Source organism: Benincasa hispida, chromosome 5 (assembly GCF_009727055.1).
Source record: "Benincasa hispida cultivar B227 chromosome 5, ASM972705v1, whole genome shotgun sequence".
Classification (NCBI taxonomy): Eukaryota; Viridiplantae; Streptophyta; class Magnoliopsida; order Cucurbitales; family Cucurbitaceae; genus Benincasa; species Benincasa hispida.
Window position 1 is genome coordinate 25,134,426 of NC_052353.1, and position 11,085 is coordinate 25,145,510.

An 11,085-nucleotide genomic window follows, 5' to 3' on the forward strand; every position below is an offset into this window, starting at 1 on the left:
ACAAATACTCTTCCAGAACTTCTACTTCAAGCTTCCAAGACTCCTTGAAGCTGCACTCCTATAAGACAGAAGACATTTGAAGACACAAATAACTCTTCCAAGACTTCTACTTCAAGCTTCCAAGACTCCTGAAGTTGCCATTCCTATAAGGCAGAAGACCTTTGAAGACACAAATACTCTTCCAAGACTTCTACTTCAAGCTTCCAAGACTTCTACTTCAAGAACGTTCGGTGCCTCTTTGAAGACACAAATACTCTTCCAAGACTTCTACTTCAAGCTTCCAAGACTTCTACTTCAAGAACGTTCGGTGCTTTCCTTCTCCAAGTCAAGCATATTCACCCAACTGAGAGAGAATCAGAGGATCAAATATTAGAGATCGAACCACATCGCATCAAATCAACTTCAACATCAACACCAACTTAAGTTCAACTCCACGAAACACGTTTCTCCAGAAACCTCATGCGAACAAATATATATTTTTTTAAGAAAGCTATCGATAATTGTGACTCAAGTGTATAAATCGCATTTTCCAATCCTTTTGTGATTTTTCTATTTTCCCTCCTTTAATATTTAATTATAATTTGGTTCATTTAATATTTGATTCCGATTTTAGCTATCAAATAAATATTTTTACTTTTAATTTTTAGATTACAAAATTTGGTGTATTATATTATGATAAACATGTTTCCAAAAAAAAAATATATATTCTGATAAATACGGTTTAACTTTAATTTAGAAACAAAATGCATGCACTACTTATGATATTATATCTTGTTGTTCTTATTGAATAATGTAATTTTTAACATATAACAATAACTTTTAATTATGAATATTATATTCAATACTTTTTTTAGTTATAAAAAAATTATAGAGACATAATTTAAATATATTAATTTAAAACATAATTATTTAAGCTTTAACTAATTAAAAAGAAAAAAATATAAAATTTTTTTTACTTATTTTGTAGTTTCCAAAAATAAAAAGATATTTTTATTACAATATTACTTTGGTGAATTTATATTGCGATTCTTTCCAATTTTAACGAAGATTTCTCCATTTCTGGGAAATAGCTTTTAATATTTTTCGAGAAATTCAAACCCATGAAAATAAGACTCTACACCTTTCAAAGAAAAAGAAAAAAAAAAAAAAAAACCCCATCAATTATGGAAAGGAATCGAGTTTCAAAAATGTGTTTATTATATTGTACAGTTGCATAATGAAATTAGACATTATTTTAATTATTTTTTATTCATATTTGATATCGGGTTTTAAAATTGATCATTATTGTCAGTTTATTATAAGATAATTACTTTTTTAAGAAAATGATAGTTTAAATTGAAAATAACTTTGTTTAGTTTAAAATATTCAATATTTGGATCAATTCAAATTTTATGAGAAAGAAAATACAAAGAAAGACAAATTTGAAATATTTATATCATAATTCATAATGATATTACAGATTCACCAAAATACTTAAAAAGTTTACTAACCACATAAATATATCAAGAAATATATTCAGCACGCATTAATTTATATTTAAAACTAAAGTCCTAGTCTAGATGGTATACTGGTTTCGGGTAACCATGTGTTTCCATCAATAAAAACTCCTATGGTAAAGCTAGTGGCTTCTGTGAGATTAGTTATGATATGGAAACCGGACCATTTTACTCTTCCAGCTAAATTAGCTCCTGGACCCTGTTGTTATACTCCCCATAAAACAGTAAATCAAGAGGCCTCTCTGGTGACCATGTTGACCATCCCACTGTATTCACCACAGAATCTAGAAATGACTGCATGAAAATTACCTTTGCATAATCTCTCCATGGCCACCCAAGGTAAACTTCAAAATCACGAGGTTCCTTCGTTGGCCCAAGCTCTGGAGAAGCCATCACACTACAATTCTAAAAGCAAAACCCACTCTCTTGGTTTTGTAATTCTTTAGATTGGGCAGTAATTGTAATAGTTCTATTTGGCAATCGTGCGTATATTTGACAATCTTGAAATACCACAAGTCCGCCCCCGAATATGAAATCCACTGTCCTGTAGATTTCACAATCTTTAAAGAATACCTTGTGTTTTTCTAAGATACATTTGAAATCCCAGGAATCTTGACTTGTAATACGCGGTTTCATTTGCATTATTATAAAATGCAACTGCTTGACCATTCTCTGCTCCGGCAGAATTTTCAAAAGTAATGGATATTGCCATGAAATTATTACCATTCACAACTGAAGGAAAAAGAAAAATAGACAAATAAACCAATTCATCAACATACAATAATTAATCTTCCTCTAGAGTTTGTTACATCCAATAATAGCTTGCAATTGCTACTAAGGACAGAACCACATAAATATGTGTATCTTTGTAATTTAAAAAACTAAGTGAAATTAATCATGGAGGAGGAAACAAAAAAAAAAAATAATAAAAATAATTAGAGCTGCTTATTGAAAGTGGCTGATTTGGAAGTTCCAAAACCGCGTCTATTGCTCCTACTATCAACAATAACAGTACTCGTTGCATCATTTCCGATTAGTGTTATGAAAGTTTTGTCACTTGGAATTTCAACATGTTCGTTATATCTTCCCGGCTTTACATTGATGTAAAATCTCGAATTGCTATTACTTGGTGCCATGGCTATTGCAGTATTGATACTTCTGAAATCTCCAATACCACTCAATGACACGGTAGCATTAAACAAAATAATGCTACAAACAGGAGAATTAGAGATATTAAGAAAAACAAAACGAGAGCTAGTTGAACTAAAGACATTTTCAAAATCAAAATCATAATCATAATCATAGTGTAAATTAGGAAAAGTGGTATTTCTTAATTATGAATTGGTGGAATGAGTTAAGGAGTGTGTTGTAATTCTCAGCTTATTAGCTTTTTATATAATAATAATTATAATAGTAAATGATCATATCATTTTTCTCATTAAAAAAAAAAAAAAATAACTATCCTTTACTATAGAATTTATCCAAGAAAAAATTACTGATTTGATAATACTTTGATTATAATTAATTTTAGTGCTCATGGGATAAATCAAATATTGACTACAAATTTTTCTTTTTTAATCCATTTAGATTTAAAATTTTAATTTCATCCATTTTAAGTTTAAATATTACAATTTTAACATTGGATTCAATTTCAACTAATTCACTAATAAATTTAATAAAATAAAAAAAAATCTTCATTATCTTATTAATTTTAATAAAAATAAACATGTGCAAAAAATAAGTTTGATGGACAATTAAATTAATCATTAAATAACATTTATAAAATTAAACAATGTTGTTTTTTCTTTTTTTCTTTTTTTTTTTTTTTTAAAAAAACAATTTTATATAGAATATAGGTTCTACAATTTATAAGAGAAATTTTTTGTAATTGCAACTAGAACTTATTAGATTATTAAAATTTCAAAATTTTTTTTGAAATAAAATTTCAACATTTATTTAAGTTTATGGTTAAAATGGATGGAATTGGTCCAAACTAACACAACATAGCAAGTTTAAGGTCAATAATTTGAATTATTAGAAAGCATATAGGTCATATTACCTATGGTCATCGTGGTGAAATGTAAGTCTCTATTATGAACGACGTTATATAATGAGACTAAACATTTCGTGGTCCGGTCTTATACAAACTCCTTTGTATAGAATATTCCCGCTCGTATGTCTATACATGAATGATCAGGATCAGATCATTTGTAGCACTTTACAATAATTATAACACCTACAAAGTGGGTCATACTCGTAGTGTCATTAGGTTAAGGTACCTAGCCTTATCCATCTACTACATACCTTTTAGGTTATTACTTAAACATGATCCATTCGTATGTTTTCACACATGTTTGAGTTACAAAAATAACCTTGAAGGTTAGTTTATTGGTTTGTAGTTAATGCAACTAAAATATCATATATTTTGTACACAATGAATAAAATATCATATATTTTATTAAATACACAATGAGTTTGTTTTTACAAACTATAAGACCCTACGAGATTTAGGGCATTAGGCCAACACTTACTATGAACAACTTCCCCTATTCACCTACTAATGTCTTACAAGAAGGCAATGGAGGATGTTGACAAGATGAGTGGATCAAAGCTATGGATCTCGAAATGGAGTCTATGTAATTCAATTCAGTTTGGGATCTGAAGTATCAAGTAGATCCATATATATATATTTACTAAAAAAAATAAATTATGAAAACAAAATATATCTTCAATGTGTTTGTCCTAGTTGATTTAGAAATTAACGTATTACTTTGTGTCTTTTTCTGCATCGATGCTTCTTAATGCTTGTTTGGAAGTGAATTTTAAGTTGTTAAAATCACTTAATAAGATTGAAAATCACTCCAAAACACGTCTTTAATCACTCAAAATTAATTTAATATTTTATTAACACTTTTAAATGCAATTTGTGTATTATCAGAATTGGTATTGAATGATTAAAAATATGTTTTGAAGTGATTTTGAAAATGATAAAAGCGATTTAATCATTTCAAAATCACTAAAACATACCTTTAATCATCCTCATCTCAATATAAGTGGGCCAATGCCATTGTTGGTGTCTCCAAACCAATGATCAAAATATCAATATCGATACCAAAATCAAGATGTCAATTTTTTTAATATGTCGATAAAATATTGATAACGAATATTTATGTTAGTCACAAAATTTATAAAATTTATTTCGATTAATAATTAAGTTGTTTTTATTTCAAAACTAAGTTATAGATAGACATTTTTGTAATGTTTTACGAGTATTTATAAAAGATGTTGGAGATATCCATAGATATTTGAAATCGACATACCCACGAATATTTTCATCCTTTTCATCCTTGCTCCAAACCATATTGAACTGGTTGAACTGCATGAAAATGTTCTCTCACTAACAGTAGAATGCAAAACTAATTCGGAACAAATGGAATTTTCCTTTCATATCGGAAGAGAGAAAAAAGAAAAAGAACACGATACTGCTTTTCCACACATTTTACACAGGAAGCCCTCCAGTCCATTGAGACAATACAATTTGAAAATGAATGAGAGACATAATTTTAGGAAAAACAAAGGCTTTGAATATCATTAATGGTGTTCTCAAACTCAACAATGAAGCTCATTAATGGTGTTCTGAGAAGTGTCCTTCATCCATAATCACTTTGCCTCCTCCTGAAGACAGTGGGTTGAGTTCCCTAACTTCTTATTTCCTGCACATAATCCAAATCGTTTTATAATCTAGTTTTTAGAAAAACATGTATATTCTCATTTGTAAGAAATGCTTTCAGAATTGTACACTTCAGAAGCAATAAAAAATAATTGGCAACAACATTTTTTTCCTTGAGAAACAAAAATAGAAAACATAGGAAACATGATCAAGACAGACCCATTTTATAGTGAAAAGAACATACCAGGGAAGTTTAAATGTGTCTTTCCACCACCCTTGTTTTGAGCAGTTGGCAACTATTTTATCCAACCTTACAATGATTTCAGAGAAAGTAGGCCTCACAACAGGTTCTGGATCCCAGCATTCCTCAATCAATCTGCATTTTATGGCAGTTTATAAATGAGCATAACGCAGAAACCACATCAAACATCTTATTCTCTATTCAAGCATATAATTGATATAGAATTGTGTTTACGGTGCTTTTAAAGATTGCTGATCGACTTGAAGTTAATATGTAATGCCAGCAATTACCATTCGAGAGCCAAATTCTCCGCAGTGTCTTTCAAAAAGTAAAGAAAAGAAGAAAACCTTTCTCTTGCTTCTCTCTCTAATGATGCATTGTTTGAAATAAAAACCAAAGCACACTTGACTGTTTACATGCATCTTATTCTCTGTTTTTTCGTTTCGTCTTGAAGCGGCTTTTTATTGGGGATTTTAATTATCAAGATGCTTAAATAATGTTTTGTGTCACAATACACTTGCATAAGATCATTAAACATTTATACTATAAGCTACTCAGTAATAGTAAAACATTTGATAATGACACTTACTCTTTTAGATCAGGTGGATAACTTTTCGATTTGATCTTAAATGGAGGTCTCTTTCCTTCTGCACAAATAGCTTTGGAAACCTCTTCTGGAGGCTTGGGATGGAATGGCTGAAGACCCTCAACCATCTGGCCATGAAAACCAAATACAAATGCAGAAAAAAAAAAACAAAAAATGTCATTAAGTGATAAAAAATTTGCTTCCAAATGCAAATCCAAAGCTGCCATGAATTTCTTTTCAACTCTTAGTGATATAAAAAGATTAATAAAATGTGAAAAACAATTGAACTGTAGATACCTCGTATAAAATGAGACCGAATGAAAATGCATCGACGCTCCTGTCAAATATTTCATCGTTGTAAATCTCGGGTGCTAAGTATGAGTCTACAAGGAGGCACAATATGAACACATAAATAGTCGAGATTGCAAAAGAAATGCCATTTTCACATATAAAGTACAAATCACTTCTGAAATATGTTGTGAACTTCAAAATGCTGGATAATAAAATCCAATAAGAGCCAAGAGGTAGTTTATCCAATCATTGAATATGGACTTACTCGAATAGTCAATAACCACTGGATGAGCTAGTTTTGCTTTGTCAGGTGACATTTTTGACAATCTAATCAAGCCAAACCCAGCAACTTTAAGTTGTCCTCCATTATCCAGCAAAATATTTCTGGCACCTTACAAAAACTTCCAATATTAAAAAAGAATACGTCTATGGTGCAAACTAAATCTCAAATTAAAGCAACTATCATCCCGAGACTGACTTTTGAATATGGTTGCCTTACTTTGGCTTTAAATCACAGTGGATAATCGGATCCGGTTTGCATTCGTGAAGATAGTTCATTCCCCTGATAATAAAAAGATTTACATAATTTTACAATATAGAAGATTAAGTCTCCAGCTAGGAGACAGAATATTGCTAGAAGGTTCAAACGTAGAAAGGAAATGTATTATAAATTACAAACGTATAGAATATCAAAATGCTTGTTGATAAGAAAGCCATTTGAGGCTCAAATAAAATGCAGCAAAAGTTGAAAGATTACAGGAAAAGTAATAACAGTAGTTTGCTATAAAGACTCAGCTGACAGCTCAATATGAGATGTGATAAAAGAAATAACAGTAGCTTGCTACAAAGATTCGGCTCACTATGAGATGTGATAAAATAAAGTAGTACTAGCGTACAATTTAAATGCTAAAAATGCAATATGAGAAAAACAGAACTTGCCTAGCTATATCGAGGGCGAATCTTAAGGCTTTGGATGGAGATAAACGACCTTTCTTTTGAAGATAGCAACCTAAATCACCCTGGAAGATGAAATGTAAATGTAAGAGAGAATTAGTTGATATAAAAGCTCATCTTCATTCTTCATATATGAACGAAATATGAAACGAAATGCTAGCTATGGAACATGATGAAATAATTGTTCACAGGAATAAAATAAAGCGCAAGAAAATTTATCCATACCTTTGGATGATATTCGGAAACAATCATCATTGGCAAATTCTGGGTGACGGCACCAACAAACTGAACTACATTGGGATGTCGCACCTTTTCCAATAATGTCAACTCATGTTTGAATGCATTTCTGTGAGAAATTCAATAAAATAAGAAAACTCACAATATATATGAGATATACGAAATTTAAACTATTAAAACAGCAGTAAATAGTTTCAAACATGAAGGTGAAAGAGATTTATTTGGTTCCAACTATCTAGCCACCGAAAAGCAGGCTACTCCTCCGGAAAAGAGTAGAATGTTCCACAGCTCAACGGTTAACGCATTACTTCGTTTCAAGGTTGGAGGCTCAAATTCCCACCCACACATTTGTTAAACCCAAAAAAGAAAAGAAAAAAAGAAGAGTATTGTTGCAATAATAATAATAATAAATAAGCAAGTAAATAAACAAACAAATGAATGAAATTAATACATTGGTTGACAGTAGGTGGGAAGGGGAGAGCAAAAAGCAGGGGATTAATTATATAAATTAGGTGCAAAATTAGTAGGCTTTCTAAATTTTGGTGCTAGAAGTAGAATTATTACACAGAAATACATAATTGCATCATTCAAATTGAATCAAACATAATAGGATTCAAGTGAATACATACATAGAATCTGGGTTACAATAACAATCTTTATCAAGAATTTTCACTGCGACTTTTGTACCATTCCATTTGGCAACTTGATATGCCCCCTGCAAAGAAACACAAGTAAAAACTTGTGAGAAAAGTTATTCCTGAATTGTAGATGTAGATTGAACACATGAAGAACATGAAATGTAACCAACAAACAAATAGATCGACTCGGTAATATTTGATACTTAAAGATATTAGTGATTGAATAAACAGTATAATACCCAGTTTTAGCTTTTTTTTTTTTTTTTTTTTTTTAAGCGAAGGAACAGAAACCATACCAGTTTTGTGGTAAAAATCACTTTATATGTATTCCAGTCAATCACTTAGAAAAATAACCATTATATGGAAAGAAAATTTTAGTAATCTGATGAATCTTAAAATCACTTTTTAAAACTGTGGAATAAACACTTGTTTCTTATTTCCACAAGGGTACAAATTTGGAAATACAGTGCCTCAAACAAGTAGGGTAGAACAAAAGCACTTTCTACAACATGTTCTAAGAGGTAGGCAGAAACAATCTACATAATTTATGACTGAAAGAAAATGATAAAAGAAAAGAAATGGTGAAGGGGACATGCCTTTGATATACCATCACTCCTTCGAATCTGAAGCTCCAATGGATTAAGCTCATACTCAGGAACTTCCCTAGGATTTGCAACAGTCATTGGTGTCTTCCTAAATTTCTAAAACAGAGAAGATGAAATAAAAAAGGGGTTGGTTGTAACGTTGTATCAATCCATTAATTCTCAGTTGCATATAAGGATAGAGAATGGAATATTATACCGGAACTTTCGCTCCACGCGCTTTGAGAATATTGTAAATCTCTGTATTTCCATAATATTTAGCATCTGCAGCTGCCTGAAGAGAAGGACCCAATTAAACAGGAGTTTAATAAAAGCAAAAAGGAAAAAAAAAAAAGGTAATAAAAGAAAGGGAAAACGGAGAAAATACCGTACTCCCCCAACGATCACGAGCATCAATATTGGCCTTACGACTAAGCAAAAGCTTAACGACTTCAGTATGACCTTCACAGGCAGCAATATGCAAAGCAGTACGGCCATCCAAATCAATACTATTAACATCAGTACCATCATTAAGCAAATCCTCGACGGCTCTAACATCGCCACGGCAAGCCATAAACAAAAGGTGCATGGTGGAATCCAAATTGTCAGGAACAGAAAGTTCATTATCATCATCAGGGCAACGACGAATAGGGTCCAAAGAAGATTGTCTGCCAAAGCTAAACCTCAAATTGTTCCGCCTGGGATCAAGAGAGGATTGGCGGGTGAATTGGCGACTGAGGGTTCGGCGTAAGGAGCCGGTGGAGAATTGGCGGGAGATTCCCCTCTTTAATTGGGCAGTGATATTATCCATAGGAAAGGGGGAATGGGGATTGGGGGACGGATCGAGAGCTTGAAGGAAGAGGGAAATGGAGGAAAGCTCTCGATGCCGAGAAGGAAGATGGAGGGAAAGGGTATCATGAAAGGAAAAGGAAGAAGAAGGGGTGGGGGAAGAAAAGGGAGATCCGGAGGAAGCGTAGAGAAGGGAAGAGAAAAAAAGGGTATGGAATGGCTGTTGTTTGAAGGACGATGTTGGGAGTTGAACAAGTTGTTAAAATATAAAAAAATATAATTACAGACCAGAATGAGTTATGGGACACGATTTTCTTTTTTTCTTTTTTTCTTTTTTCTTTTTTCTTTTTTCTTTTTTCCCCTTTTAGCCTTTCTTTAACACTTTCCTCAACAGCTTTTCTGTGGACCCCAACCTCTATTTGTTTGTTGGTTTGTGTGTGTGGAAAAATATATTTATTATTTCTTTTTTTATCATTTTGCATGGATTGTTTTGGGTGGCGTGGGACCTACTATCAACTTCGAGGGTTGTTAAGTAGGGAAGAAAAAAAACCTTTTTCTTTTGTTTCTCTCTTCATTCGCTCTATTTTTTTGCTCATATCATGGAGAAAAGAGTTTATTGATTTTCTTTTCCAAAGAAAATTACCATTATCGCTATAATTCTACTTTGTTTACTGTGAACAGGTCATCCATTTCATTGTTGATATCAAAATTTGAATAAAGAAAAACGTATCCGATCTTCTTGTGATAACAACGATAAATTTGTAATTTGAGAAGAACATAACTTGCAAGGTAGAAGAATCTGTACACTTGTGTGATTTGCTACACAGACTCCAATGATTAAATCATGGGATGTATAACCATGTAGCATGTAGAAAGTTTGAATATTAGAATGGACTTACTTCTATCTTGATGTATTTATAAGTGTAGTTGACCTAGCAATCCTTCCATTAGGGTTCTCAAGTTGTTTTAAGTTTATCCTTTGACTTATTAGGCTAAGGTGCATCGTGTTTAAAATTTTCCTAGGATCGACCAAAGTTGAGGTTAAACACCTCATTTTAGTTATATTTTAGGCCGACAATGGTCTTTTGGGTTGAGCCATGCCAAGCATGCCTCATTAAGTATTTGGTGAGGCTCAACAGCGGTCTGAGCATACTGACTTTAGCCAAGGTCGAAGTTAGCCTCTTCTCCCAAGCCCATTTTGATTCTAAGTTGTTACCCTCGACCCAAATCATGTTATCTTCTCGACTTTGTTGCTCATATTCTCACCAAATGTTGTCTGCCCTTTAGTCCAAAATCACCAATAACACACACCATCTTTTCTCCTAGCTTTCTATCATTTACTCGTTTTTCATATCCATATATATAACATTATCATTAGTATCGATAATCTGTAACAATATTAGTATCAACATTGGTAACGAATAATCAGAGCCACTTGGGTAAGAACTTGTGGTCTTCCTTTCTCTCTAGAATCTTGGAAGTAAATGTGAACGTTGCGTGTTTCAAACATTATAACAATAGTAACGGTATTTGTCGGGTGGTCCATGACTCAAATGGATGTCATATCTATGTTGTGTGTTCAAAAGAACATATTACCAAAAA

The 11,085-nt window shown here is 31.9% G+C and overlaps 1 protein-coding gene across 1 annotated transcript; it reads right to left on the reverse strand.

Moving 5' to 3' along the window:
* Positions 1 to 4,913: 4,913 nt before the first annotated feature.
* On the reverse strand, positions 4,914 to 9,748 carry LOC120078578 (integrin-linked protein kinase 1-like). Its single transcript, XM_039032858.1, has 12 exons — positions 9,083 to 9,748; positions 8,915 to 8,989; positions 8,710 to 8,814; positions 8,105 to 8,190; positions 7,464 to 7,584; positions 7,224 to 7,303; positions 6,784 to 6,846; positions 6,550 to 6,668; positions 6,291 to 6,376; positions 5,997 to 6,121; positions 5,411 to 5,542; positions 4,914 to 5,209 (listed from the first exon to the last, which is right to left on the reverse strand). The coding sequence occupies exons 1-12, from the start codon at positions 9,503 to 9,505 to the stop codon at positions 5,203 to 5,205; spliced, it is 1,422 nt and encodes a 473-aa protein (XP_038888786.1). The 5' UTR covers positions 9,506 to 9,748; the 3' UTR covers positions 4,914 to 5,202.
* Between the last annotated feature and the right edge of the window lie 1,337 nt (positions 9,749 to 11,085).

What these genes read in the sequence shown, in the direction of transcription:
- LOC120078578 (XM_039032858.1), bottom strand. Translation starts at nt 9,505, where the DNA reads ATGGATAATATCACTGCCCAATTAAAGAGGGGAATCTCCCGCCAATTC. An exon ending in TTTCCGAATATCATCCAAAG is followed by an intron (nt 7,304 to 7,463) that starts GTATGGATAAAT and finishes TTCATCTTCCAG; the next exon opens with GGTGATTTAGGTTGCTATCT. An exon ending in TCGGTCTCATTTTATACGAG is followed by an intron (nt 6,122 to 6,290) that starts GTATCTACAGTT and finishes TTTCATGGCCAG; the next exon opens with ATGGTTGAGGGTCTTCAGCC.